The 27,823-nt window shown below is 53.3% G+C and overlaps 2 protein-coding genes and 1 pseudogene across 6 annotated transcripts in view; 2 read left to right on the top strand and 1 right to left on the bottom strand.

Annotated features, from left to right (window-relative positions):
* KCNG2 (potassium voltage-gated channel modifier subfamily G member 2) overlaps nucleotides 1–3,904 on the top strand; it is a 69,473-nt gene extending 65,569 nt beyond the window's left edge. The window contains exon 4 of the mRNA XM_086683293.1: nucleotides 3,061–3,904. Coding sequence (XP_086539419.1) covers nucleotides 3,061–3,870 — 810 coding nt within the window. The 3' untranslated portion in view covers nucleotides 3,871–3,904. The remainder of the gene's footprint in view (nucleotides 1–3,060) is intronic.
* A 4,493-nt stretch (nucleotides 3,905–8,397) lies between these two features.
* The window catches only part of SLC66A2 (solute carrier family 66 member 2), a 51,560-nt gene continuing 32,134 nt past the window's right edge, over nucleotides 8,398–27,823 (bottom strand). For 2 of the 5 annotated variants that reach the window (XM_025931074.2, XM_025931073.2), the window contains 2 exons: nucleotides 18,060–18,276; nucleotides 8,398–10,065 (listed from right to left, as the gene is read on the bottom strand). In XM_025931074.2, the coding sequence (XP_025786859.1) occupies nucleotides 9,858–10,065; nucleotides 18,060–18,276 (425 nt within the window). In that variant the 3' untranslated portion in view covers nucleotides 8,398–9,857. Of the gene's footprint in view, nucleotides 10,066–15,039; nucleotides 17,224–18,059; nucleotides 18,277–23,928; nucleotides 24,013–27,823 lie in introns of those variants that run through there. The other 3 variants (XM_086683295.1, XM_086683294.1, XM_025931075.2) reach the window with 3 other exon arrangements.
* LOC112868123 (mitochondrial glutathione transporter SLC25A40-like) lies at nucleotides 23,652–25,310 on the top strand (annotated as a pseudogene).

A 27,823-nucleotide genomic window follows, 5' to 3' on the forward strand; every position in this document is an offset into this window, starting at 1 on the left:
CATCTGTGAAGATCTGCCCGTGTTGCACACGAATCAGTACTCGTCCCTTTCGATGGCCCAGTGGTACCCACTGTATGGATTCAGCAAGTTGTGTTTACCCTTCAGTCCGCCGGTGGACATTCGGGTTGGCTCGTGCGGCACCCCATGGCGAACACCGGTGCACGCTTTTGTGTGCACATGTGCTCACCTCTCTTGGGCGCACACCCAGGAGTGGAATCGCTGGGGCATGTGGGAATGCCATGTTCAGCTGCGCGAGGAGTGCCAGACTCTCTTCCAAAGTGGCTGGACTGTGTCATGCGCGCCAGCTGTGCGTGAGAGCCCCATTTCCTCCACGCCCCCCAACACTCGCTGGGCTCGTTCCAGCCGTCCCGGGGGGAGGGAAACGGTATCTCTTGGTGGTTTCAATTGGCATTTCCCTGATGATTAATGATGTTGAGCATCTTTTCACGGGCTTCTTGGCTGTTCGTGTATCTTTCTCAAAATGTCTATTCCTTTGCCCGTCTTTTAATTGGGGCTTTTAATTGTTGAGTTGTAGGAATCCTTTATATATTCTAGACACAACTCCCTCATCAGATGTATCACTTGCAAATATCTTCTCCCGTCCTCTGGGTCATCCTTTGCTTTCAGATGGTGTCTGTCATAGTTGCTCCAGCCACTGTAACAAAGGACCGCAGACCGTGTGGCTTAAACGATGGAAACCTATTTTCTCACAGGTCTGGAGGCTGGAAGTCTGAGGTCAAGGTGTCGGCAGGGCTGGGTTCTCCTGAAGCCTCTCTCTGTGGCCTGTAGACACTCTCTTTCCCATGTCCTCCGTATGAGACTGTGCCCTGATCTCCTCTTTTTATAGACACGTCAGTCATGTTGCATTAGGGCCACCCTCGTGACCTCATTGAACTTGAGTCACCTCCTTAATCAAGACTCTATGTCCAGGGGCACCTGGGGGGGCTCAGTCGGTTGAGCGTCCGACTTTGGCTCAGGTCATGGTCTCGTGAGTTCGAGCCCCGTCTGGGTCTCACTGCTATCAGTGCAAATCCTGTTTCCGATCCTCTGTCGCCCTCTCTGCCCCTCCCCCACTCATGCATGCTTTCTCTCTCTCTCTCTCTCTCTCTCTCAAAAATAGGTAAAACATTAAAAAAAAAAAAAAGATCCTGTGTCCCAATACAGTCCCCTTTCTAGGTGCTCTGGGTCAGGGCTTGAACATACGGATTTTGAAGAGAAACAATTCAGGCCGTACAGTGTCCTTTGAAGCCAGAAGTCTTAAATCTTGATTAAATGTATCTATTTTGTCTTGCTTGCTCATGTGTTTGGCATCATCTCTAAGAATGTTTTGCCAAATCCAAGGTCATGAAGATGCTGGGATCTTCAGCCTAAAGAGCTTCCTTCTGAATTTTTGCAGGGCAGCTGCGCTAGAAGCAGATTCTTTCAGTTTTTGCTTCTCTGGGAAAGTCTGTATTTCACCCTCACCCTCGAATGACGGCTTTGCTTGGGTACAGGATTCTCGATGGCCACCTCTCCCGAGCACTTTGAACACGTTTCCCCACGGCACTCTGGCCTGCGCTGCTTCTGCTGAGACGTTAGCCTGATCCGAGTCACTTTGCGAGGACACGCTGCTTCTGCCTGCCCGGGGTTGGGGTAGGGGGTGGGGCGGCTCTGCATTTAGCCTGCTTGCGATCCGTGGAGCTCCCGGGATGTGCAGGTCACTGTGTTTCCATAGATTTGGTGACTTTTCAGCCCTTATTTATTTCTAAAAGCGTGTGTCTCCTCCTCCCTCTCCCAGCTCCTTCCGGCACTGGCGTTTTACAAACTCGCCCCACGCTTTTCACACTCTCCTCGGTCCCCCTTCTCTCTTCTCGGCATAATCTTCTAGTTCACCAGTTCATTCTTCTGACGGTTCACATCTTACTGTGGAGCTCCTCCCGTGATATCTACTTGTACTTTTCAACTCCAAAATCTCCATGTGGTTGTTTTAAAAAGTTTCTCCTTGTTGATATTCTCCGTTCGATGCAATGGATTTGTCATCGCACCTTTCACCTCTTCCCTCTGCCTCTGGTTCCGTGAGCACATCGGTGACGCTCCTTTGAAAAATCCGACACTGGGGCCTCTCAAACGCAGTTTCTGTTGCCTGGTTTTTTTCTGCTGTGTGGATCATACTTTACTGTGTCTTTGCCTGGCATGATTTTTTCATTGGAAACTGGGCATTTTACATAGTACACTGTAGCAGCCCTGGGTAATACCCCCCCCCCCCCCCGCTTTTTTTCAGGGCTACTGTTATTTGCCCATTTGTTTAGTGATTGGCCGGACTCTTTTGGTGGAGTATATCCTTGCCCTCCCCACACACCCAGACACACACAGAGCTGAGCCCCTGACGCTGCCCCTCCGGAGGCACAGTTTGGGGACGCCCACGGTCTGAATGGCCTCCGTTTTCCTTCACTACCACCCGCACGGTTCCGGAGAACCCCTTGAAAGTGGAACTTCTCCCTACCGTGTTACAAATGAAGCCTGTGCAAGAAATGAGCTGCTCCGGGAGCCCGCTTCTGCCCCCAGGCAAAACCTCCGCGCAGGGGCGGGGAGTTGGGAATGGGGGCTTTGGTGACTCCCGTCCTCTGAGCTGAGGGCGGGGCGCGGAGCAACCCCACAAGCCCAGGGACAGGGCGCCCCTCTCCTCAAGCGCACTCCCCCAGGGGGAGCCCCGTGGCGCTGGGCAGTGGGGTGTCCTCCCTGAGCCCGGGGTGGCGGTGGGGAGGGGCTCCTCCTCTCGCCTTTGTAAGCGAAACTTCCTCCATTTTCTTGAAGAGATGTTCCAATTTGCAGTTTGCCCCGGGGCCCATTTGCAGAGGCTTCAGTGACGTTTCCCAGCGGCGCTGGGGGCCGTGGGCAGAGCTCCTCGCCCCGCCCCCGATCTGGAAGCCAGCCGCCTCCGCCTCCGGCGGGATCGGGGACCGTCCGGCACAGGAACCGTCCCCCCCCCCCCCCCGCCCCCATCGGCGGCGCTCCGGCGGGGGTCGGGGTCCCGCCGGGAAGGGCGGCCCGGGCGTGACCCCCGCCCCCTCTCCTCCGCAGGGCGAGTGCTCCCCCAAGTGCCGCAGCCTGTTCGTGCTGGAGACGGTGTGCGTGGCCTGGTTCTCCTTCGAGTTCCTGCTGCGCTCGCTGCGCGCCGAGAGCAAGTGCGCCTTCCTGCGGACGCCGCTCAACATCATCGACATCCTGGCCATCCTGCCCTTCTACGTGTCGCTGCTCGCGGGGCTGGCGGCGGGCGGCGCGGGCGCGGGCGCGGGCGGCGCGGCGCTGCTGGAGCGCGCGGGGCTGGCGCTGCGCCTGCTGCGGGCGCTGCGCGTGCTCTACGTCATGCGTCTGGCGCGCCACTCGCTCGGGCTGCGCTCGCTCGGCCTCACGGTGCGCCGCTGCGCGCGCGAGTTCGGCCTGCTGCTGCTGTTCCTGTGCGTGGCCCTGGCCCTGTTCGCGCCGCTCGTGCACCTGGCCGAGCGCGAGCTGGGCGCGCGCCGCGACTTCTCCAGCGTGCCGGCCAGCTACTGGTGGGCCGTCATCTCCATGACCACCGTGGGCTACGGCGACATGGTGCCCCGCAGCCTGCCCGGCCAGGTGGTGGCGCTCAGCAGCATCCTCAGCGGCATCCTGCTCATGGCCTTCCCGGCCACGTCCATCTTCCACACCTTCTCGCGCTCCTACTCGGAGCTCAAGGAGCAGCAGCGGCGCGCCGTCGGCCCCGAGCGGGCCCCGCGCGACGACAGCACGCGCTCGGACAGCACGCGCTCGGCCCCCGCCACCGAGGACGGCGCGCAGGGGCCCGGGGGCGGCCACGGCTGCCGCCCGGGCCCGGGGCCCGCTCCCGAAGAGCCTCTGCAGAAGTAGAGCCTTCGCCTCTCCTCCCGCCCGCCGCGCGACCCGGCGGGGGGGGGGGGGGGGGGGAGACGGGGGAGGGGAGGGGAGAGGGGAGGGACCACCCCGTACGGCCGCCCCGCGCCCTCCCCCCCCGCGGGCCGTCCACTGCATGTCGCTGGAGCCAGCGAGGTGCGGGAGAACAGCGCTTCCAGCCCGGTCGTTCCCTCATCCGCTTTCCGCCTTCCCTTTGGAGCTCGGCCTCTGGCCCAGAAACTCCGAGCTTGCAGCAAATGCCAGAAGGCTCTGCGGCCGGCCCGGGGCGGGCGGGGGCGGGGGGGGGGGCGGGTAGGGGAGTTCCCTGAGGAGCAGCCGGCCGCAGGGGGTCTAGGGGCCGTGCCCCACCGCGAAGGAGCCCCTGCCTGCACATGGCGCGCTGCTGAAGCCCACACCCCCGACAGGGACAGGGGCAGAGGTGTCACATCCACACGGCCACCCACGCCCAGACCTCTGACCTCCCTCCCGCAGGCCAGCTCCGTGGGGGCTTCCTGGACACCCCCCCCCTTCCTCCAACAGGCTCTCCCTGAAAAAGACTGCAAAGCTCAAGGCCTGCATGCTTCCCGGCCCTTGTGCTGGCCTTGGATGTGCTTACCCTCCGGGGTGCCTCAGGAACACCCCCTGGTTCTCCAAGGGCCGTGGGGGAGGGGCTGGGTGTGCAGCCGCTGGAACCCCGTCCTCACCAAAGCATGAGCCTGTTTCTGCTGCGGGCATGAAGGAATGGAACTTTTCGAATCATGTTACTTTGTACTTTTTCATGTTAATGAGTCGGGCCATGACATGGGAGACATTGCTGCCACAGGCCCCTGGGAGGATCACCCGCAGCATCCCTCCCCCCCCCCCCCCCCCCCGCCACCCGGGGACCTGCTGACACCCGCACCCACCCTGCCACCATCACAGCTTTGGCAGGGGTCCTGGTGCGAGGCCAGAGCCAGGACAGGCTGGGGGGGGCTGGGGGGGGGGGACCCTTGCTCTGTGGACATTTCCTAAAATGCTACCGCAACCAATAAAAAGTGCCACCTCTCCTGCACATACCTCTGCTGAGTTCCTGTGGGCAGCACCAGCGTCTGCCCCAGGCACAGGGGCTCCCAGGCCAGGAAGGGGTTTCCTGCCATCGCAGGGAAGTCCGTGTGTGCAGGTGGCGGGGCACCTCTGCCTGGACAAAGCCCTCGCACGCAAAGCCGGGTTGTACCCCTCCGAGTCCTACCGCAAAGAGCCCTGTACCTAAATCTGCAACCACACTGTGACACCCACCCCCCCGGGGGGCTGGTCGTTCTCTGGGAACCAGGCTGGAATAGAACCCGGGGCTGGAACTGCAGGGTTTACACAACCAGCCCCAGCTCTGGGGCGGGGTGGACTGCCTCTCGGCAGACAAGTTTCCCCTGTATCTGCTTCCTCCTCACTCCCAGCCTCACTTCCACACACTCACAAACACACAAGTACCTGGGCTCCACCGCTGGAGTCTATAGGTCAGTGTCAAGTGGGCAAGGGCAGTGAGGAGTAGGGAGGCTGAAATTACGGTCTCACCAGCAGCCGAGAAACGTTCTGGGATCAGAATGAGCTGAGGGTCCCCAAACCACATGCAGGTGAAGGCTGTCTCCCACCGTCTGCTCTCGCACGGATGCTCACATCAGCTCCGAGGCAGAAAGGGTCCCCTCGTATCAGATGGGACACACTCTGTCCACAGACCAGGCCATTCGCACCCGGCCTGACACCTGCCCCCCCAGCCCAAGCTTCTCCCTGGGGCAGGCTCCCGGCAGGTGGGAGGCTGGGCTCCTGCCCTGGAACCCGCACTCCCTGGGGCAGGCTCCCCTGCTCCTTCCTTCCTGGGTCCACGTACTCAAGCAGAGGCCAGCAGCGCTCTGCCAGGAGAGAGGGCAGGGAACTGGGGGCCAGGGGACCCCCCTGAGTGCAGGCTCTCGGCAGACGAAACCCAGAAGCCTAGCCCTGCCTCTTCCTGATGTGCCAGGTTAGCTGAACCCCCAGAGGATGGGGCTCGGGAAGCCACAAACACACCAAGGGTGGCCGCGCTCTTGCAGTGACAGCATTGGGTCTTGCTCGACCCGGGTGCCATAGCTGGTGCCCGTGGGGTTCCCACGCGTGGAGGCCACACTCAGGGTGCCCACCCCTCTGCTCCTCGTTTGGCTCGGCCGATGAGCCCCAGGGGCAAACTGCTTTTTCCTGTGCCGTGGGGCTCGCTCAGCATCACCACGAAGACCTCCAGAAATTACCCGAGCTGTCTCTCCAGGACCAGGTCAGAGGTGGTGGATGGCCTGAGGGACCTGTCCCCTGTCCTCCTCGCCCGGGGCCTCAGTGGTTCTGTGGGTGCCCCGGAGTCCCCCCCCAAGACTAGGAGAGCCCGTGGAACACCACAGGTCCCAGGAAGGAGGGGCACCCACCTGTCAGCCGTTCTGCGTGGGGTGCGCTTTTCCCAGCGAGCCCCAGGTTTGCTTTCCCCTCCCCCACGGTACCAGCCACCCCGCCTCCCCACCCCCCAGCCCATCGCTGTCCCTTCCACACAGTCCGAGCTCCTGCCGCTGGGCGCCAGGCAGGCCTCTGCTGCCTGTGGCCTCACTTTCCCCCTCTGGGTCAGGGACCGGGAACTCGCCAGGTCCCCACCAACTGCCCCCTCACACACTCTGACAAAATCTGTACTGAAACATCTGCTGTGGGATAGAATTGTGCGAGCCCTACACGTGACACTGACCTTGCCAATCTGTTCGAAATGCGCAAAGGCAATGAAGGGGGGCAGTTTGGAAATGTGGCCGTTATCACCTCCAGAATTATGCGGAGAGCTCTGTCCAGCTCCCGGAGTATCACTGACTCGGGAGGCAGGCTCTGACACCAGGTTATGATCACCGGTCAGTGACTTGTCCCAAACCATCAGGCCAGCCAGAGGCCTCTGGCTCACCAGAAACCGTCCTGAGTGTGTAAGGGGTGTGATTTGGGGCCTTGACGTTCCAGAAACCACCCCCCTTACCCTCGGGGCCGCTTTGTGTATATGCAGTGCTTTCCCTCTTGTACCTGAGCCCTGCCTTGTCCCCCCACCTACACCCATCACACCCACCCGCTCCCCCCACACCCACCCTGGCTGAACTGTGTTTCTGGACAACCTGGAGAACCGTGCGGGCCGAGCACGGCAGCCCCAGGACGGAACCAGCTCCAGCATCGGTGCTGGGGAGTCTGAAACCCTCCCCCACACTTGCTGCCCAGAAAATCCCTACACACTTTGCTTTTGGGAAAAACGCACCCCCCCCCCCCCACACACACACACACACTCTCTCTCTCTCTCTCTCTCCGGTCCTTGGCCAGCTGGAGACCGGGACAGCATCAGTGGCCCCAGAGCCGTGGGCAGGGCCACGGCACATTCACAAGCCTCCATGTGTGTAAGTTCTCCGAGGCCCAGCAGGATGAGATAGACCGTGGCGCTCACCCCGGAAGCTGTGACAGCGTCCCCGCACTGTTCCCACCTCCCAAATGCGGTCCTGTCAGAGGAAGGGCCATGAAAACAAACAGGAGGCTTAAGGCTGTGGAGGGTGGCCTTCACCTGTTTTTAATTGGGGCTGTTAAAACCTGTGCCCTCCCCCCGACAGACAGCTGTGTCCAGGGCTCAGGGCACGTGCTGTCCCGGCCAGGGTGACAATGGCCCCGTGGCTCTCCGCTCTGAGAGGCTCTCTGCTCGGAGACTCCTCAGAGGGACACGGCACTCTCTCCGTGCCACTGCCCTGCTCGTCAGTGGAGCCGCAGGAAGAGGCCGCAGGTGAGTTTTCAGGAACACAGATGGGTTCACAAAAAAGACACCTTTGTATATTTTGCCGCCTTTCATCTTACTGTGGAAGTTTTCACTGCATGCATTAACTTAAGTTGATTTAAGTAACACATGATCAGAAAGCAAATAAAAAGCCACCGCCAGGCAGGACTGTTGTCCTGCGGCAGTAAGCGGCCCCCAGGGCCCACGCCGGGGATGTCTGCTGCCGGAACGAGGGCCACACCTGTGTCACCACCTTGGATCGGCCCAGACCAGACTCGCTCTCAGACTAGAATCCAGGGCTGGGGGGTGACGCATCCCAAAACTTAAACTATCACTTCCACGTACCTTCACTTTGTGTATCATTTTGACATTTTTTGTATCTTGCCCCCCAGTGTAAATTGTCTCCAAGAAAAAAAAGAAAATTGCTCAGTGCAAACAGCTTCGGCCGTACTTGCCATACAGAACTGTCGATTATTCTTGAGACACAGCTCTTGGCCTAAAACAAGGCACTTCCCGCCCTTCCAAAGCATTCCACGGTCGGGGCCCTGCCGGCACAGGGCCGTCACCGGTCCGGGGCTGGCCTGCCTGGGGAGGGGGCACCTGAGCGAGCAGCCCGGGTCTCACAAGGACAGCCGCACCCCAAGGAAGGGGCGTCCACCCTTCCCTGGCGACCCTGAGGTGAAGTAAGGGCGGGGACCGGTTCCTCCCTCTGTCCTGGGCCCTCGCTCCCGACTCCATTCACGAGGCCACACTGGATCCGCGAGCGGTTTATTGATTCACAGTCACCACACTGACAGAACGGAGCGCCCCCCCACCCCCAACCTGGGCGCGGCCGGTCACCACTGCAATCGGTGACGTTTTAATTCGGAGGCAATTACTGCTGCAGACATGTCCCTTCATTTTTATAAACTAAGCATTTCCAGGTCATCTCACAGCCATTAACTCGGCAGGATCCTCGCTCAAACACGCAGGAGTTTTTGAGGAAAACTCTGGAGGAGGGAACGGCTGTCCACAGCAGACACCACTAGGGCTGTGGCACCCCGGTCAACCCCCCCCCAGAGCTGCCCCTCTGCCCAGCAGAAGGGAAGCCACGTGGAAGCATCCAGAACACAGGCTCTGGGGGCCTGGGAGCTTGCCCAGGGCTGCTGGGCACGGCTGAGATGCTCATGTGACAGTGAAGGGGGGAAATACGGGGCGACCAGAGTCACCCAGCAGCCCCCACCGCAGCCAGATGCAGGGGATGTGGAGGACCAGGGGTTCGGCGGGCAGAGATGCCGGGGCCAGGCCCCCTACCCCGGAAGGTCACCCCAGGCCTGAGGGCCCAGAGTGTGGGGTGTGGGACTGGCTCGGCAGCAGGGACACGGGCCACGCGTGTCCCCACTCCTGGCCCGCAGACCGGCCCCCTGTCCTGAAGATGGAAGGCTGTGTGCTGCAGACACGTGCATTCCCCAGGATACAGGGAAAACGCCCCGCAAGGCAGCCCTCCTTGGGGGACCCGGTCGCGGGCCCCTGGCTTTCCTGGGAGCACACGCGGGCCACCGGCACCCCACCACACCCCCGAGCCCCAGCAGGGTCCACACCGGTGCCTGCCAGGAAGAAGCCAGCGTAGCAGTGAGGCCCAGGGGGCCCACAGGACAGCCCTGGGCCCCACTGCCGAGCTGACGGCCGAGTCCTGAGTCCCGTGAGGCAGCTGCACTGCAGGTGGCCCCGAAAGGGCCAACTCTGGCCCGATAATCAAGAATACTCGTGACGCGCGTCCTCACGGCCTCCTTTCCACATGTATCAGGCGGGCTCTGCGCCCGGGCCCTTCTGAGACCGGGCTCTGCACTCCGGAGGGGCTTCATGGTGTCCTCTGTCCTGTCGCAGCCCCAGGTCAGCCTTTCCCGGGTTTGTGAGCACGTTCCAGGCTGCAGACAGGCGTCTTGTGAGAGGAAGGAAGAGAACGCTCGCTTTTCCATCGCCCGAAAGCAGCCGCAGCCCGGCCCTCGCTGTGAACCCCACTGGCGCCCGTCCTCGGGGCGGGCGGGCACAAAGGCCGGCACCCAGGCCCCCCCACCGGCCCACCCCAGACCCACAGAGGCTGACAGAGATCCCGACGGCCGAGACCCCTCTGGGGCCACGGTGCCTGCCCGCCCCGACGGGGAGGCCGGGCGGCCGGGCGGCGCCTGCGGCTGGAGACCGCCACGCGTCCTTGTCCTCCTCCCCGGCTGCCTCAGAGGGCCTTGGCACTGGCGGGGTGCGCCGCGTGGGGGGCGGGCTTCGGGGGGTGGCGGGCGAACGCGTAGGCCTGTCCCAGGATGGCCAGGTCCACCAGCACCTGCAACAGGCCACACACGGAGAACTGCAGGGGCGCGCCGTTCAGCAGGAAGTAGGCGGTCTTGAAGGCGTCCCCGCTGGTCCACATGAACACCATCTTGATGCTGCAGAGACACCAGCCAGGGGTCAGTAAACAAAACGGGGCTGGGGGCTCAGCAGACGGGGCAGTCGGGGGACACCGGCCCCAACCCGTCCCTCCCATCCCTCCCATCCTCGCCATGAGGGCCCTGCATGTCCCGCCACGGGGACAGGGAGGCCCTGCGGCCGGAGGGGCCTCAGCTGTGTGCGGCGGGAAAAGGCCGACACAGCGGTGGGGCCCCCACAGCCTCACAGGTGCTCTGCCCCTCGCGGCTGCGGGCACGTCTGTCGCGTGCCCCCCAGGAGACTCGCCGTGGCCTTAGGACAGGGGAGACCACCCCTCCCCACGCTGCATCCCAGGGGGCCGACCAGGCAGGGGCAGCAGCCACAGCCACAGGACTTCAGGACGGCCGCACCCGGCCACAGGAGCCTGGCCCAGGACAGGTGGTGGCCCCCTGAGCCTCAGCTTTCTCTTCCTGGCCGCGGAGCCCCCGGTCTGCACCCAGGGGACAAAAGCAGGGGCTGTCAGGAGAAGCGGAGCAAAGCCGGCCACTCTCGGAAATCCCTGCCCGGCCAGAGCCCGCCCCTCCAGGCGAAAGCTCACTGGAGGGTGATTCCCTTCCCGGTCATGGACGCCGACCCCCCTCAGACACCTCAGACCCGTCTGTAGGGGGACAGGGACCCTTGGTGAGTAAAGAGGGAACTGTCACTCACGTCACTGCCCCCAGCCCACATGCACACCACCGAGCCCTGGCTCCCCGAGCGACGAACGGAGCACCGCTGTGCCTTCCCGCGTACGCTATGTTTAAATCGGACCGCCTCCGCCAGCAGGCCGAACCTTCTCCAACTAACGAAACCAGGCCACAGAGTTTGGGGGTGGTGCCACCAGGCAGCAGGAAGGACAGTGAAGTTCCCCCAAGCAGACAGGGTGCCCGTCAGAGCCGCAAGCACCAGACCGAGGAGAACTTACGTCGAGGGCGAGGCAGGCGCTGTGGGCTCTTGGAAGTGGGCACTCCTCCACCCCAGAGCCCTGGCGTTCGGACAACCTCAAGCCCCAGGCTGGTTCTGACAGAACCGGGTGAGGAGCCCCGTCTCCTGAACCCCAGCGCACGGAGGCAGCAGGCGCTCAAACACTGCTCTTGGTCCCATCCTCCGCCCGCTGAAGTGTCACACCGGCCATGCAGAACCGACGGGAAGCGGAGACATCTCCTGACCTTTCCGCTCACGACAGCCTGAGGTTCTCCGGGACGGCCGCTGGGGAGATGGCCTAAGGCCGAGCTCCATCCAGCTTGTCTGTGGGCAGGCATCCACATCCAAACGGCCCACGGATACATCTCACTTGGCCTGTAGTGTTGGCTCACGTAGTATTTCAAAATGTTTGTTCTGAGTTAGCTGATAACTAATTCTGCATTTTGAAAATCCAGATTTATTATACATAACACATCTTTTTCTGGCTGCTTTCCACATTTAACGTTGGTTTTTAGCAGATTGTGATGTGATACATGTTTGGGATTTGCCAAACGTCTGAAATCTGTGTTTATCTAACATCAAATTTGGAAAATTTTCAGCCATTACCTCTTTAACTATTTTTGTCTGCTCCACACTCGTCTCCTAAACTCAGACGACATCAGTGTCAGATCTTTTGGTCCTGTCCCTACGTCCACTTTTACGCCCAGTTTTTCTCTGCTGTTGAGAATGTACGATTTTTATCGATCTGTCTTCAGGTTCAGACTCTTTCTCCTGTTACCTTCATTCTGCTACCGAACTCACGAAGTACATTTTTATTTGGTTTTCTGTATTTTTTAATTTAAGATCTTCTATTTGGTTCTTTTTTTATAGCTTCCACGGCTTTGCTGAGATGTTCTGTTTTTCATCCATCTCCAGAGTGTCCGCTCTCGCTCTCTAGAGTGGTTTCCAGCGACCGCAGTGCCTCTGTCACCTGGTTCACGGTCCTTGTTGTCAGCTGGTTCCCGTGTCCTTTGACAGCTGCTGAGATCTTCCTGGTTCCTTCATATGTTGAGTAATTTTGGTTTGTATCCAGGACATTGTTAACATATAATGAGACTGTGTGCCTTATTAAACCCTATGGAGAATGTCGGGTCTTGTGTCCTAACAGCAGCTGATGTGGGCTGCAGGTCAATTCAGCTCAGTTTTCAAGGCGTCTGCAGAGCCGTCTGGGTCCGGACTGTGCAGGCAGCACTCAGTGGTCGGGCTGGGATGTGGGTGGTGGTCCTCCCCAACATTCAGTTTTCAACGCCTCTGGGATGTAGGTTAGGGCCAAGTCCACGCATGCATAGCTTGGCGTGAGCCCAGGAGTCACATGCAACTTTACAGGATCCCTGTCCCAAGATGTTCCTGTCCATCTCCCTGACTCTGTGCCTCGGGGACACTCCTTTCCCAGGTCCTCTGGCTGGAAAGCCAGGGCTTTAGTGTCCAGGTCCACGTGGTGGCAGGGTGGAGGGAAAGAGCCCCAGGATCCCCCTTTACTCTCAGGGGCAGGTGTCTGTCCAGCCACCGCTCACACGGCCCCGGCTCGGCAGACAGCCCTTCAGGATTGGGACTTGCCTGGAGCCAGGACATAAGAGCAAGGCCAAAACAGCAACGACAACAACCTCGGGCGTCTCCTCGCTCTCTGCCCTGGAGGGGGCCCTGCCCCACGCTGGGACCAGTGGAGGAGGCCCCTCGTGGAGCTCTTTCCACCCTACCCAGGGCACAGTGCTGAGTTCCAGGCTGGCAGAGATGGACGGGAAAACGGAACTCAGGTCAGTCATCCATGTGTCAAGTTGCGGTCTCCTTCCCGTGACCTGCCCGCGCCGGCTGACTTCCTGGAGTCCCCACAGCTGCTCCGTGCCTTCTGTCCGGGCCTGCAGTCGTGCTCAGGGGGAGAGATGGGCTTGCCCCGTGCAGCCTCGTGGAAAAGATCCGAGATTGGAAGTTTGGGTCTGCATTCTGCCACTGGCCGCCTTCCCCGACTGGTCCCTGTGGACATCGGACCTGGTCCACCCTGGGCAGCGTGGCCGAGGAGCAGAAGGGACGGTGCTGGCTGCTGTGACATTTCCCATGGGGATTTGTCACCTGCGGTAATCAAAACCCTCCACTTCCCACCCCGTGCCTCTCTCTCGGTCTGAACTGTCCTGGTCTGGAGCACCAGCTGGGGATGTCTGCCTGGGGGTGACTCGGCATCATGGCTCAGGGCCTCAGTGGGGCCGCAGGGCAGGGCAGGGACTTGGGCTGATGGCACCCTTAGAACCGGGGGAACCGTGGAGGTGGGGGGCACACCACGGAGACGAGCTGAATGAGGGAAGCGGGGTGAACGGGGGACGGAGCTGACAGCACGCGGTCCCCTCCAGGCCTGGGCTGGGCCACCAGGAGGCCGCAGGCACCTGCCAGACTGGGGCCCGGGTGCACGGAGTGAACTGCACCGCGGAGGGCCGGCCTGTCCGAGCTGCTCACAGCCCCCACACTCACGACACCACACTTTCCGAGGAAAGCCCACAGCCACAAAGCAAGCACCTCAAGGAGAAGCTCCAAAAGCAAGCGAGGTTTGTGCCATGAAGACAGGAGGGAAGCAACGGGCGCTCAGAGGGAGAGGCTCGTTCCATTCTACGGACTCGGCGCTCAAGGCACGGTCTCCCCCAGAGACACCCAAGTTTAGGAGGGGACTGACAGACCCTCCTCAAAACACAAGGAAAGCCTAACGAGCCGCAGAGACAGATCCAGCTCAGGCAGCAGGGTCGGGCAGACAGCCGGGCTGGAGCCTTCTCAAGTGGGGCTTTGGGGCTGCAGCCAGAGCCGGAGTGACACCAGCCTGGAAAAGCCCTGTGTCCCCAGCCCCTCAGGGCCAGGCCATTCCTGGGGTGAGGGTGCCGGTCCTTCGACGGCCCCCTGGCCAGAAGCTGGCCCCTCCCTCCCCTGGTGGCTCGGAGAGAGACAGGACTCCACACGGCGGCACTCCCTATGGGGCGGGCAGAAAATGCAGCTGAGGCCAGTCCCGGGACCCGAGGCCACCCCTCCCCTGGCGCCCTGTCAGAGCCCCTCTGGGTCCTGAGTGCACAGGTGCACGTGCAGACGTGCGGTCACTGCTCAGACGTGAGGTCACCTGATGTAAAGAACATTTTCAGCCGCGCAGACCAGACGCCTCACCCAGCCTCGGCCCTTGAGTCAGCTATGGCTCGGGGTCAGGAATGTGACAGCCTCGCTGAGGTCCCACGACCAGCCGCCTAGGTCAAATATTAACCAAGTTGTTCCCGCCCGTCCGGTGCAGGAGAAAACCAACACCCTGAGCAATCTGCTTGTCAGGAAGGAACGCCCCTGTGCAGACAGCAAGGACTCTGATGTACAAGCTCACGTTGTCACCCCGAGACTGTGTGGTGCCCTGCCCCCAAGACTCCCAGGACCTTCAGTGAGCTGTGAATTCCCATCACTTGCAGCAGCTGTGGGACGGAGGAGCGAGCCGCAGAGGTCGGGCTGTCACTCTTCAGTATGTCTGGGGTGTCTGGAGTGCCACCCAAGGGAGACCCCGACTCCTCCTCCTACACGGAGCCCAGGGTTTCCACCACGCAGGAAGCCCAGCTGGTCGCCTCCCAGGCCCCAGGCCAGGTCCTTCCTGCTCAGGCTGGTAGCCTGGGGGCTGGAGTCCTGGTCAGGCCACCAGCTCCTCCCACACCTGGCCATCCCTACCCCCTCCCACTATTTTAATCCCAGCTCCCATTACGTCATTCTCGGCTCCTGCATGTTTTCCTCTCGGACTACTCCTAAAATACCTCTCACCTCATCCTTGCCCTGCCCCGCAGTCCAGAAAGCCTCCCCCACAGCACACAGGTCAGGCAGGCCAAGCCCCGTGGCCTCCCCAGCCCTCCCCTCACGAGCCCAGGCCCAGACCTTGCCCTCCTCCCACCCATCAAACTCCACCCAAAACACATCCCAAAAGAGCAGGCTTTTGTGACCTTAGGTCAGACAACGGTTTCTTGGGCATGACATCTAAAGCATAAGCCACACACACACACAAACACGCCGGACTTCATTCAATTTAAAAATCTTTTGCGCTGAAAAGGAAAATATCAGGAAAGTGAAGACAATCCACAGGATGGGAGAAAAAACTTGCAAATCATATACCTGACAGAGTTCCAGTATCCAGTGTAGATAAAGAAATCTACAACCCAGTAATAAAAAGACAAACAACCAAATTTAAAAACAGACAAAAGGTCTGAACAGACATCTCTCCATAGACGTATAAACGGTCAAGAAGCACATGAAAGGATGTTCAACATCATTAGTCATTTGGGAAATGCAAATCAAAACCACAACAAGATCCCACGGGACACCCACCAGGATAGTGGGGACGTGGGGGAGAGCGCAAGCAGGGGAGGGGCAGAGAGAGAGGGACAGAAGATCCAAAGCAGGCTCTGCATTGACAGGCTGACAGCAGCGAGCCCGATGTGGGACTCAAATTCACGAACTGTGAGATCATGACCTGAGCCAAAGTCAGACACTCGACCAGGTGAGCCACCCAAGTGCCCCAAAACTTTTCGATTTTATAAAGCCCAACATGTATTTTTTATGTTGTTTCCTGTGCCTTTGGTGTCACATCCAAGAAATCACTGCCAAATCCAATGTCATGATGCTTTTCTCCTGTTTCCTTCTAAGAATTCCATTGCTTTAGGTCTTACATTCAGGTCTTTGATCAATTTTGAGTTAATTTTTGTATACGGTGCCAGGTAAGAGTCTAATGTCATTCTTTTGCATGTGGATATGCCATTTCTCAGAACCATTTGTTGAAAAGACTGTCCTTTTTCCACTGAATGATCTTGGCACCCTTTCCGAAAATCACTTAACCATATATGTAAATGTCATTTCGGGACTCTCTAGACCCGTGGTCTATTTGTCTTTATGCCAATAACACACTGTCTTGATTATTGTACTTTTTAGTTATTTTTGAAATCTGAAAGTATGAGTCTTCTAGTTTTGTTCGAGATTGTTTTGACTATTTGGGGGTCCCTTAATATTCCATATGAATTTTAGGCCTGGTTTTTCTATTTCTGCAAAAAAAAAAAAAAAAAAATCACTGGGATTTCGACAGGGATTCCATTAAATCTGAGATTGCTTTGGGTAGTACTGACATTATAACAATATTGAGTCTTCCAGTCCATGAACATGGGATGTCTTTCCATTTACTTATGTCTTAAATTTTTTTCAGCAGACTGTTTTGTAGTTTTCATTGTACAAGTCTTTTATCTCCTTGGTTAAGTTAATTTTTTTTCAGAAAAAAAAATTTTTGTAGGTTTGCTCATTTTTGAAAGACAGAGAGAGACGGAGCACAAGCAGGGGTGGGACGGAGAGAGGTGGGGGGACACGGAATCCGAAGCAGGCTCCAGGCTCTGAGCCGTCAGCACAGAGCCCGATGTGGGGCTCGAGCTCACGCACCGTGAGATCATGACCTGAGCCCAAGTCGTACACTCAACCGACTGAGCCACCCAGGCGCCCTTCCTTGGTTAAGTTAATTTCTAAGTATTTTACGCTCTTAATATTACCATAACTAGAATTGTTTTTGTAATTTCCCGAGCGTCCTGCAAGCTGCTCTTGGTGGCACTGGGGGAATTAAGCTGTTGTGTCATTTCCCACATTAAGAAGCTTGAATCTCCTGCCTCTGGCGATGTCTGTGGACCCAGCTTCCTCTCCGTGGATCACGGCCTCCAACCTTGGGTGCTGGCAGCCTCCACTCTGGCCTGCCTCTGACCCATGGAGAGTTCTTTCCCATCACAGAAGTTGAACTTGGAAAATTGAGACAATGTTGGATTCAACTGCCCGGGTATGCCCTACATGCCGGATACAGTAAGTTGCCTACAGGATCTGACCAGTAAACAGTGACAGTGCAGGTGCAGCAAGCACACAGACACAGGCAGGTGGGCTTGGAAGCAGCAGGTGTGGGATCAACATGAGCCCACTTTGAGCACGCTGTGGCCACAAATCAGGTGGTCAGCCTCAGTGAGTCCGCAGGTGCCAAGGGTCCCCAGAGGAGGGGGCACCATGCCCCAGCCACCGGACAGGCCTCCCGCCGCACATTCGTATCTGAAAGTGCACACCAGTCGTCTTCTGTCATGCTTCAGTGGAATGGACATCCATCCAGGGAGAAGTGGGGAGGGAAGGGCCTGTAAGCCATATCACGGGAGAGGGAGCCAATGCACCTGAGGAGGGTGAGAAGAGGCCCCCGGGGAGGTAGGGTCACGATGCTGCCTTCACACACACACACAACCACCCTGGGAGGGGCTGAGGGTCTGCATGGATCTAGGCAAGAATGCATGAGAGGTTCAGGTACTACTACAGGCTTCGAAGAGAGCCCTGCACAGCTGTAAGTGCTGCACGGGGAGGGAGCTCCCCATCGCAGGAAGCGAGCAAGTGCCAGAGGAACAACCAGTAGGAATGGCAAAGATTCTGAACCAGCCAATCCGGGGGGCCCCTGGGATTCCAACGGACACCCCGTTCCAATGGCACAGGTGACTCTCATCAGGCCAGGCCAGGGGAGGGCCCTACCCAACGCCTTCAAGACTTGCGCCCCACCGGCCTCCCGTTACTCGGAGGACATCTGAAGTCACGGATGGCATCGGCACACCTGCTCCGCCCTGACAAGAGCGAATCCCATGACACAGGGCCCCCACCGCTGAGTGCACCTCTGTGCTCCGCAGCCAGAGCGCTGTCCCCTCGCCCCCCCTTCTGTACTCGGCACGTCCCTCCCACCGTCATGCTTCAGGGCCAGCCTGAAAGAGCGGCGCTCAGATCCTGCACCGCACACCTGCCTCGGGAGAGGGCCGTGGCCTCCCCCAACCCGTCCCACACTCACGTCTCTGCTCACACACCCAGACATCAAGGGCCAACATGTTCAAACCTACACTGCTCTTCACCCGGCGGTTTCACAAGCGTGACCGAAAACACGGCAGCCGTGTTCGTGCACATTCCGTTCTTACCAACTTGGAGGCACTGGCACCCACCACTGGGTCCAGTGAGAGCCGCAGGGGCCGCCTACCTCATTCCCTCAGTGGACTGGTGGCGATAGTTGCGGTAGAGCTGCGGGACACCCAGCATGGCCTCGGTCAGCACGGCCAGGAAGCCCAGGGTCTCCACAAACAGGGCCGAGTCGATGGACAGGTACGTGATGTAGCCCGCCACGCCCGTGAAGGCCACGACACACTGCACGTAGTCCCCGAAGCTGCTCCAGTGCCAGAAGTGGCGAGGGTCAAAGTCTAGGGCGAGAGGCGAGACAAAGGTAAGCCAGGCGTACGGGTCAGGGCGCCGTGAGGAGAGGACGTGAGCGGAGCGAGGAGGTCAAAGTCAATGGACGTGAGATGGACGTGGGCCGTGGGGCTCCGTGTGCTCTTGGCAGGGCCCTCGCGAGGGAGCTTTGATATTAGTCACCGTAAAGACGTTAAAATCCTTAAATCCTGTGATAGTATAGTGCAGGGGTTGTACCGGAGCCTCTGAAGTCTCTTCCCTGGGTTAGAATCCTCACCCCTTCCTCCACAAGTGGATCAGTTAACCAGGTGTCTCGGTGTCTTCAGGTGTGAAAGGAATAAGGTAACCTACCTCCTATGGTTACTCTAACGGTTACATGAGTTAATCTTACAAACCCAATAAAGTGCCCGGCCCATAATAAGGGCCAATAAAAGTATGTACTTATCATCACTACACAGTTGATAGAATGTTATCGTTCGCCTGACAGATAGATGTGTCCTGCAGAAACCAAATCCATAAGCACTCACAAATCGGCAAACTACGTGAATTTCTTGGGCTTTGGCAGATAAACACAGGAGGTCCTGGGGACAGAAGCGGCGTCAGGGCAGGTCAGGGAAATGGGGATAAATAGAAAGAGGGCTTGAGGGTGCAGGATGCACCCGATCCTGGCCCAGCCCTTAGAATGGCAGGATCTGGAGCCAGGGCACCTTGCCGGGAAAAGGACCCAGCAAGGGCTGCAGGCATGGGCGCCAGTATGGGGCGGCGGGTCCGGCCCTCCAGGGCCCGGGAAGTGCTGGCAGGGAATCATTCAACCTGCACACATGTTCCTGTCCTGCCAGCCCCGCCCCCCCCCCCCCTTTTCAGGCTCCATTCCCTCACTCTGCGTGAGAACACTGCCCAGAGTCTGAGCTAGAAAGGGGGAGCGCAGGCAGGAGGCGGGGCATGGTTTGCAGGTGTGACGTCACACCAGAGTGGGGGTCACCTCCTAGAGCAGGGCGGGGTATGAGCCAGGCTTGCTTCAGGAACAAACCCCAGCTGTAACACGGGGGTGGCCTGAGCGTGCAGGGGAGCTGGGGGCAAACACTGAGGTGTTCCCTACAGAGAGTATGAAGTCATGAGAGGATGTGACTAGGGGGCGGATCTCAGACCCGGATGAAGTTCCTGACTTCGTGCCCAAGGAGTGGAAAAACAGGGTCAGAACCGAGAACCTGGGCCAGGACAGGGATGGACTGCGAACAGACGAGCTGAGGACACCAGGCGAGGTCCAGGGGGCTTTAGGAAACAGGGTCTGAGGTCAGTCGGTCACAAGTCTTTCTATTTTAGGTTCCCAAGGAGCAGGTCAACTGGCAAATGACTAACAGAATACCTTCATTACAAAATTTCTGAGAGAAGACTGAGACCGGACCCTTACCTTAGCAGACACAAAAATTGCCTCAAAAAGACCTAAACATGAGAGAGAAAACGGTAAGACTCTCAGCAGAGAACACAGAGGGAGAGCGTCAGGACAGTGGATTTGCCAACAGCTCCTTGGATATGAGAACAGAAGAGAAAATAGACCAATTTGACTGTATCAAAATTATAAACTTCTGTGTTTCTAGGAAAAAAAAACTCTTTGAAATTATTGGTCTTGGCAACGATTTTTGGATAGGACACCAACAATGCAAAGCAAAAATAAACAAGGAGAACCGCATCAAACTGAAAGGCTTCTGCAGAACAAAAGAAACGACCAGCAAAATGAAAAGGAGACCAACAGAATGGGAGAAAATGTTTGCAGACCGTCATGTTATAAGGGGTTTATACCCAAAATATATGCAAAACTCATACAACTCAGTAGCCAAAACAAAAAACAAAAACGAAACAAACAACCCAATTAAAAAATAGAGGACTAGAACATGTATTTTTCCAAAGAAGACATACAAATGGCCAAAAGACACATGAAAAGATGCTCCACATCACTCATCAGGGAAATGCAAATCAAAACCACAATGAGATCCGATCTCACACCTGTCAGAATGGCTAGAATAAAAACAAAAAAGGGATCAGCGTTGGTGAGGATGTGGAGAAAAGGCAACACTAACTGGGGCAGCCACTGTGCAGAACAACATGGAGGTTCCTCAAAATATTAAAAATAGCAACACCACATGATCCAGCAATTCCCCTTTGGGCATTTATCCAAAGGAAACGAAATCACTATCTTGAAGAGACATCTGCACCCCACGTTCACAGCAGCGCTATTTACAATAGCCAAAACATGGAAACAACCTAAGCGTCCACACCAAGAGATGAATGGAGAAAGACGACTGGTGTATATATATATATAATAGACTATTATTTAGCCATAAAAAAGGGAGATCTTGCTTTTGTGACAATATAGATAGACCTTGAGAACCTTGAGCATAATGCTAAGTAAAATCAGTCAGAGAAAGACAAACACTGTGTATTCTCACTCATACGTAGAATCCAAAAAAGCCAAACTTGTAGAAACAGAGCAGAATGGCGGTTGCCAGCACTGGGGGTGGGGGAGGTAGGGAGATGTTGGTCAAAGGGCACAGACTTCTAGCTGTAAGATGAATAAGTTCTGGCATCTAATGTACAGAATGGTAACTATAATCAACAGTATTGTATTACACACTTGAACGTGGCTGAGGCACCGGGCTGGCTCAGTCGGTGGAGTGTGCGACTCTTGATTTCGGGGTCATGAGTTTAAGCCCCATGTTGGGTGCAGAGTTTACTTCAAAAAGAAAAAAGGAAAAAAAAGAAAGATCCTGGGGTGCCCGGGTGGCTCAGTCAGCTGACCACCTGATTTCAGCTCAGGTCATGATCTCACGATTCGTGAGTTCGAGCCCCACAGGCTCGCTGCTGTCAGCACAGAGCCTGCTTCGGATCCTCTGTCCTCCTCTCTCTCTGCCCCTCCCCTACTCATGCTCTCCCTCTCCCTCAAAAATAAATAAACATTAAAAAAAAAGTAGATCTTAAATGTTACCTCCACCAAAAAAATAAATAAATAAATAATGTGAAGGGATGGAAGTATTAATGAACCTTACTGTGGTACTTATATCACAATATATAAGTGTATTAAGTCATCACATTGTACATCTTAAATAGGTTATATGTCAATAATACCTCAATAAAGCTGAAAAAATGAAATTTTTTAAATAGTTCTGTGTCAAATAACATAATCAACAGAGTAAGAAGGTAACTCACGCAATGGGAGAAAATATTTGTGAATCACATATCCAATAAGGAACTTGTATCCAGAATATACAAAGAATGCTTACAACTCAAAAAAAAAATTTTTTTAAGGGGCAACATAGTTGAACAGACCTCTCTCCAAAGGACATCTATAGATGCCCAATAAGCACATGAAAAGATACTCAATGTTATTAATCATTAGGGAAATGAAAATCAAAACCAAAATGAGATACAACCTCACAACCATTAGGACAGCTGCTTTTAAAAACAAAACAAAACAACACAGGGCACCTGGGCAGCTCAGTCACTTGAGCATCCGACTCTTGATGTCGGCCAGGTCATGCTCTCCCAGTTTGTGAGATCGAGCCCCACGTCGGGCTCTGCACTGAGCCTGGAGTCTGCTTGGGATTCTCTCTCTCCCTCTCTCTCTGCCCCTCCCCGGCTCGTGCTCATATACTCTCTCTCTCTCAAAATAAATTAAAAACAAAAAAACAGAAACAATCGTTGGCAAGGACGGGGAGAAACTGGAACCCTGTGCACTGTTGGCAGGTATGTGAAATGGTGCAGCCGCTGTGGAAAACAGTATAGAGGGACCTCACAAAATTCAACACAGAATCGCATGACCCAGCAATTCCACTACTGGGGATACACCCAAAAGAACTGAAAGCAGGGACTCAAACGGATATTCGTACAACCATGTTCACAGCAGCATTATTGGCAATAGCTGAAACACAGAAGCAATTCAGGGTCCACCAACAGGTAAATGCGTAAGCGAAATGTGGTCTGTACAAACAGTGGAGAATTATTCAGCCTTAAAATGGAAGAAAATTCTGCAACGTGCTAAAACATGGATGAACTGAGAGCATGATACTGAGTGAAATAAGACAGGTACAAGAAAGAAGGGAAAGCAGACCCCTAATGCTGCCCAGGACAGCGATTCTAACAAAGCAAAGGTGGCAAAAGGAACAGCCAATCGGTCACCACTGCTTCCCAAAGGAAGGGTGAGGCATCCTTCCACTCTGGCAAAGTCCAGTGTCGAGAGGAGGAAGAAAAACCCATATCAGATAGGTAGTCACACATATAAGCAGCTAGGAGCGGTTAAGGGAATGCAAAAGCCAGGAAAATGAAAACTGAGCTGCCACTCTTTTTCCAGTCAAGATGGAACAACAGAGACCAGACTTACTGTCCCAATAGCCACAAACTGGGCAAAATAGATGTCTGCAAAACACTGGACACGAGGCAGTAAAGGACAGGGATCTCTAGGAGATGCAATACAGGTGAAGTGAGCCCCAAACTGTCCCAGGTTCGGCCTGGAGTTTCCAGGGTGCAGAAAATGAAGTGAGAACCAGGCCAAGCCCCCAGAAACCCAGTAGGGAAGACAGAGCTGGGTCTAGGACATGAGGCGGCTGGAGTTTGCAGGACAAAGCAAGCACCGATCACAAGACCGGGCAAAGAACCGCCGAAAAAGGTAAGCATTCACAGGATGCAGCATTCCCAAAGGACCAGGAGCAGTGTCTTCCTTTCAGCCAGAATGGGAAACCTCGAAATTCACAGGGCTTTAGGTAGAACATTGCTTCAGCAGTGGGGAGTAACTAGCCCAGGCTGAGCAATGCTCCCACCTAACTCATCTTAAAAGCAAGATCTAAAAAGATCACACTGTTTCCAAGTTACTTAACCACATCCCCAGAACAAAGCTCACAAATATTTATAGAAACTTAAAAATATTCAGCAGATAGCAAGGTAAAACTCACAATGTCTGACATCCACTCAAAAATTACCAAGCATGTAAAGAAACAGGAAAACGTGATCTATAATGAAGAGACAAATAGACCAACCGGAAAAAAAAAAAAAAAAAAAAATTGGAACCAACATGAATGTTAGAACTGACAAGGGCATCAAAACAGTTATTATAACTATATTCCATTTGTTCAAAAGTTAGGTAGGGATACAGAAAATTATATACATATTTTTAGACTCTACTCCCTCCCAAAATAACCATCTAGGGATAAAAATCACAACATCTGAGATGAAAAATGAATATATGGATGGGGTTAATATCAGATTAGATGAAGAAGAAAAGATTAGGAAACTTGAAGACATAGGAAGAGAAATTGCAAAATATAAGAGAAAAGAGAATTTTTTAAAAATTAAAAAAATAAAAATTAAAAAATAAATAAATAAGTAAATCATTTTTAAAAATAAAAATAAATTTAAAAAAAAAGAGAAAAGAATTTTTTAAATCAACTGAGCATTAGTAAGCTGTGGAACAACTTCAAAGCACATAATATTTGTGTGATTAGAGTCCCTGAATTTCAAGGTTGGGGGAAGGCAGAAAAAATTGCTGGAGGAAAAAAAGGGCCAAAATCTTCCCAAATTTTATGGAAACGCTAAGTCATAAATCTAAGAAGTGCAACGGATCCCAAGCACAAGAAACATGAAGAAAACCACACCAGGGCACAACATAATCAAACTTCTCACCAAAACCAGTAATAAGAAGAAAATTATAAAGGCAGCAAGAAAAAAGGATATATTACATTCAGAGGAACAAAGAAGAATAATGTCAAGTTGCTCATCAGTAGAAGACAAGACAGCAACGGAGCAACGTCTTGAACAGACTGAAAGAAAAACGTGTCAGCTTGGAATTTTATACCTAATGAAACTATTGTTCAACATGAAGGCAGATAATGAAGATTTTTTTCACATTTAACAGCTTAAAAAGGCCGGTGGCTTCGGGTCCCTCCACTACCGTGAAGAGTCCTTATGGCTCCTTGTTGACCTAACATAGTGAATGCAGTTAGCCCAGGAGGCTAGCCCAACCCGCTACAAGGGTCATTCCCGCCTACTAGGGTTGCCGGGACCTCTTGCCCTCCTTCGCCAGATTTTCAGCTACCGATGTTACAAACAATAAAATAATGGAGCATAGAGTTGAGGAAAAGACTTAAATCAGATTTTTCTTCAATCAGTTAAAAATATGGATCCTGAATCACAGGGACCACAGATTATCAAAGTGACACCTCTTCAACAAATGTTTGCCTCTCGTGCTGGAGCTATCCTGATATCACTAATGGTAACTCCTCTGGATGTTGTGAAGTTTCAACTCCAAGCCCAATGCAACCCATTCTCCAAAGGAAAATGTTTTGTGCAGAGTAATGGACTTATGGATCATTTATGTGTTTGCGAAGCGGAAGGCAACAAAGCATGGTGTAAGAAGCCAGGACATTCCCATTGGATGCCTTTTTGAAAACCATTCGAAATGAGGACATTAAATCCCTGTGGAGTGGCTTTCCCCCTACTTTAGTGATGGCAGTTCCTGCCACAGTCATTTAGTTTACCTGCTATGATCAATTAACTAATTTTCTGAAATCAAAATTAGGAGAAAATAAAAGTCATATACCAACTGTTGCTGGAATTGTTGCCAGATCACTGTACTGGTATAATTATGAAGTCTTAAAGAAGCCGCTGTGTGTGAAATCTGGTTTATATGAACCAACATTTATGATCCACTTTACTTCTGGGGTAGTCTTGGTTATACTTCCGGGGCATTGTCTGGTTATACTTCCGGGGCATCGTCTGGTTTTTCTGCAGCTATCGCAGCTTTGCCCTTTGACGTGGCAAAAACACAAAAGCAGACACAACTTTGGATATGTGAATGTCCTAAAATTTCTATGCCTCTGCATGTGTCAGCGTGAACTATCATGAAGAACACTGTTGCTAAGAATGGGTATGCAGGATTATCTACGGGACTCATTCCCCGTTTAATTAAAACTCTTCCTGCTTGGGCCATTATGATCAACACCTATGAATCTGGGAAGGCTTTTCCCAGAAGCAAAATGCTCTAAGACAGCAATACTAGTGATGCTGTTTCAACCTGAAATAACAACCAGAGCCAAATAATAAGTCGGAGACTCTTAGGCAAGAACTCTTTCACCATTATCTTGAAATGATTTTATTATTTTCTATTTTATAATTTAAATAAGTAGTAATTTCTACTTTGCCTCTAAATCATAATCCTAATTTAAAAATAAATTTTGTTACTCTCATTTTTGAGATATTGAAAACGGTATTCCAGAAATCACAACCATTAAATGTTCTTGTAAGGAAAAGAAAAATTATTCCTTAGCGCTGAAAGCAATAATCTGAGAGTTTTATAATTGAGAATGTTTCGGGTACATCATAATACTTTGAATTGTGTGCTGAATGATGTAGAGAGTCTGGAAGAAAAATGCCCAAGTCTTTTATGCACACTTAAATCATATACATAGATATTTAAGTATTTCAGCGAAGTATATAATAGATAGCAGGCTTTAAATAACATTATTCGCATTTACCAAATAATACCTATTAGATACCTTCTTTAATTCAAATGCATTCGTTTGTTTTTTTTTTTTAACTTCCTGTTGCTATTTTAAGGCTTCACCAGAGTTAGGATTTCTTCACTCAAAGGTATGGCTATTTTGTATCTTTATGAACCAAAATTAACTGTTTATATGATATAGATATTTTTGATAATTAAAGACTCTCTATAATGTTAAACGAAGTCCTTTGGACAGAAGGAAAGCGACACTAGATGGAAATACAGATCTAACATCTTCAGTTTAGATATGGTAACTAAATGGATTGGGGCACCTGGGTGGCTCAGTCAGTTAAGCATCTGACTTCAGCTCAGGTCATGATCTCACAGTTCATGAGTTCGAGCCCCGTGCTGGGTTCTGTGCTAACAGTTCAGAGCCTGGAGCCTGCTTCAGATTCTGTGTGTGTGTGTGTGTCTCTCTCTCCCCCTCCCCTGCTCACATTCTGTCTCTCTCTCTCTCAAAAATAAATAAACATTAAAAAAAAATTTTTTTTTAAGATATGGTAACTAAAGGGGTAAATGTATTTGATTTTTCTTCTTATAACTTAAATCTCTTTGATACACAATTGACTATCAAACAAACATAAGAAACAGTAGAGTTTTAGCATATATAAAGCTAGATATGCCAAACAATCACAGGGACAGGAGGGGTCAGTGACGCCCTGCAGGTGAGGTTCTCAGCAGCATGTGCAGGTGGCAGGATGTCACTTGAGGCAGACAAAGGTAAGGGTGGACCATAAACCCACAGCAAATGCCCATCAACACGTGAATAAAGAAAGAAAACTTAAAATTAGGAAAGAGAGGGGCACCTGAGTGGCTCAGTCAGTTAAGTGTCTGACTCTTGATTTTGGCTCAGGTCATGATGTCACGGTTCGTGAGATCAAGCACCACATTGGGCTCTGAGCTGACACTGTGAAGCCTGCTTAGGATTTTCTCTCTCCCAATCTCTCTGCCTCTCTCCCACTCATGCTTGATCACTCTCTAAATAAATAAATAAATAAATAAATAAATAAATAAATAAATAAACGTTTTAAAAAATTAGGGAGCACCTGGGTGGTTCAGTCAGTCGAGCATCTGCTCTTGATTTTGGTTTAGGTCATGATCTCAGGGTCACGGGATCAAGCCCCATCAGGCTCCACACTGAGCAGAGAGCCTGCTTAAGATTCTCTCTCTCCCTCCACCACTCTCCCCCACTTGCATGGTCTCTCAAATAATAGATAGATAGGTAGATAGTAGATAGATAGATAAATGTGTTAGAAGGAAAACTCAAAAAGAAATTAGGAAAGAGAAATTAGAACATATTTTGAACCGACTGAAACAAAAAAGCTACATCAAGTTGAATGCAGTGCTGGGAAAGACTCGCGGCCGCACGCATGGCCCTCGATGCCCACACTGGAGGGCAAGCACACTGTGGGGTGAGCAGAGAACAAAGTAAACCCAGAGGAAACAGATAAAGGGAAATAAGAAGGATAACAGAAACCAATATACAGAAAACAGAAAAATAGAGAAAATCAATGAAACCAAAGCTGGTGCTTGGAAAAGATCAATAAAATGGATCAACCTCCAGCCCGAATGATTAGGAAAAACAGAAAAGGTGTGAATGCGCTCCCAATGAAAAAGGTAATACAAATGACCCTATATCCATTAAGACGCTGAATTTGAATTAAAAACTTCCCACAAAGATAACGTCAGGCACAGAGGGCTTTCCTAGGGAATTTTATCGAATATTTGAAGAAGAAAAAATAACAATCCTCCAAAAACTCATCTAGTAAATTGAAAAGTATGAGATAATTCCCAACTCATTCCATGAAGCCAGCACTGCTCTGACACAGAAACCAAATAAAGGTGCTACAAGAAAACTACAGACCAATATCACTCATGATCATAGATGTAAAAACTCTGAACAGACTTCAGCAAATAAAATCTAACAATATATAAGAGGGTTAGTATATCATGACCAAGTAGGGTTTATCCCAGGAATGCAAGGCTGTGCCAATGTCCATAAATCAACCAAT

The sequence above is a fragment of the Puma concolor genome, chromosome D3, assembly GCF_028749965.1.
Source record: "Puma concolor isolate L17-30 chromosome D3, mPumCon1.1.hap2, whole genome shotgun sequence".
NCBI lineage: Eukaryota > Metazoa > Chordata > Mammalia > Carnivora > Felidae > Puma > Puma concolor.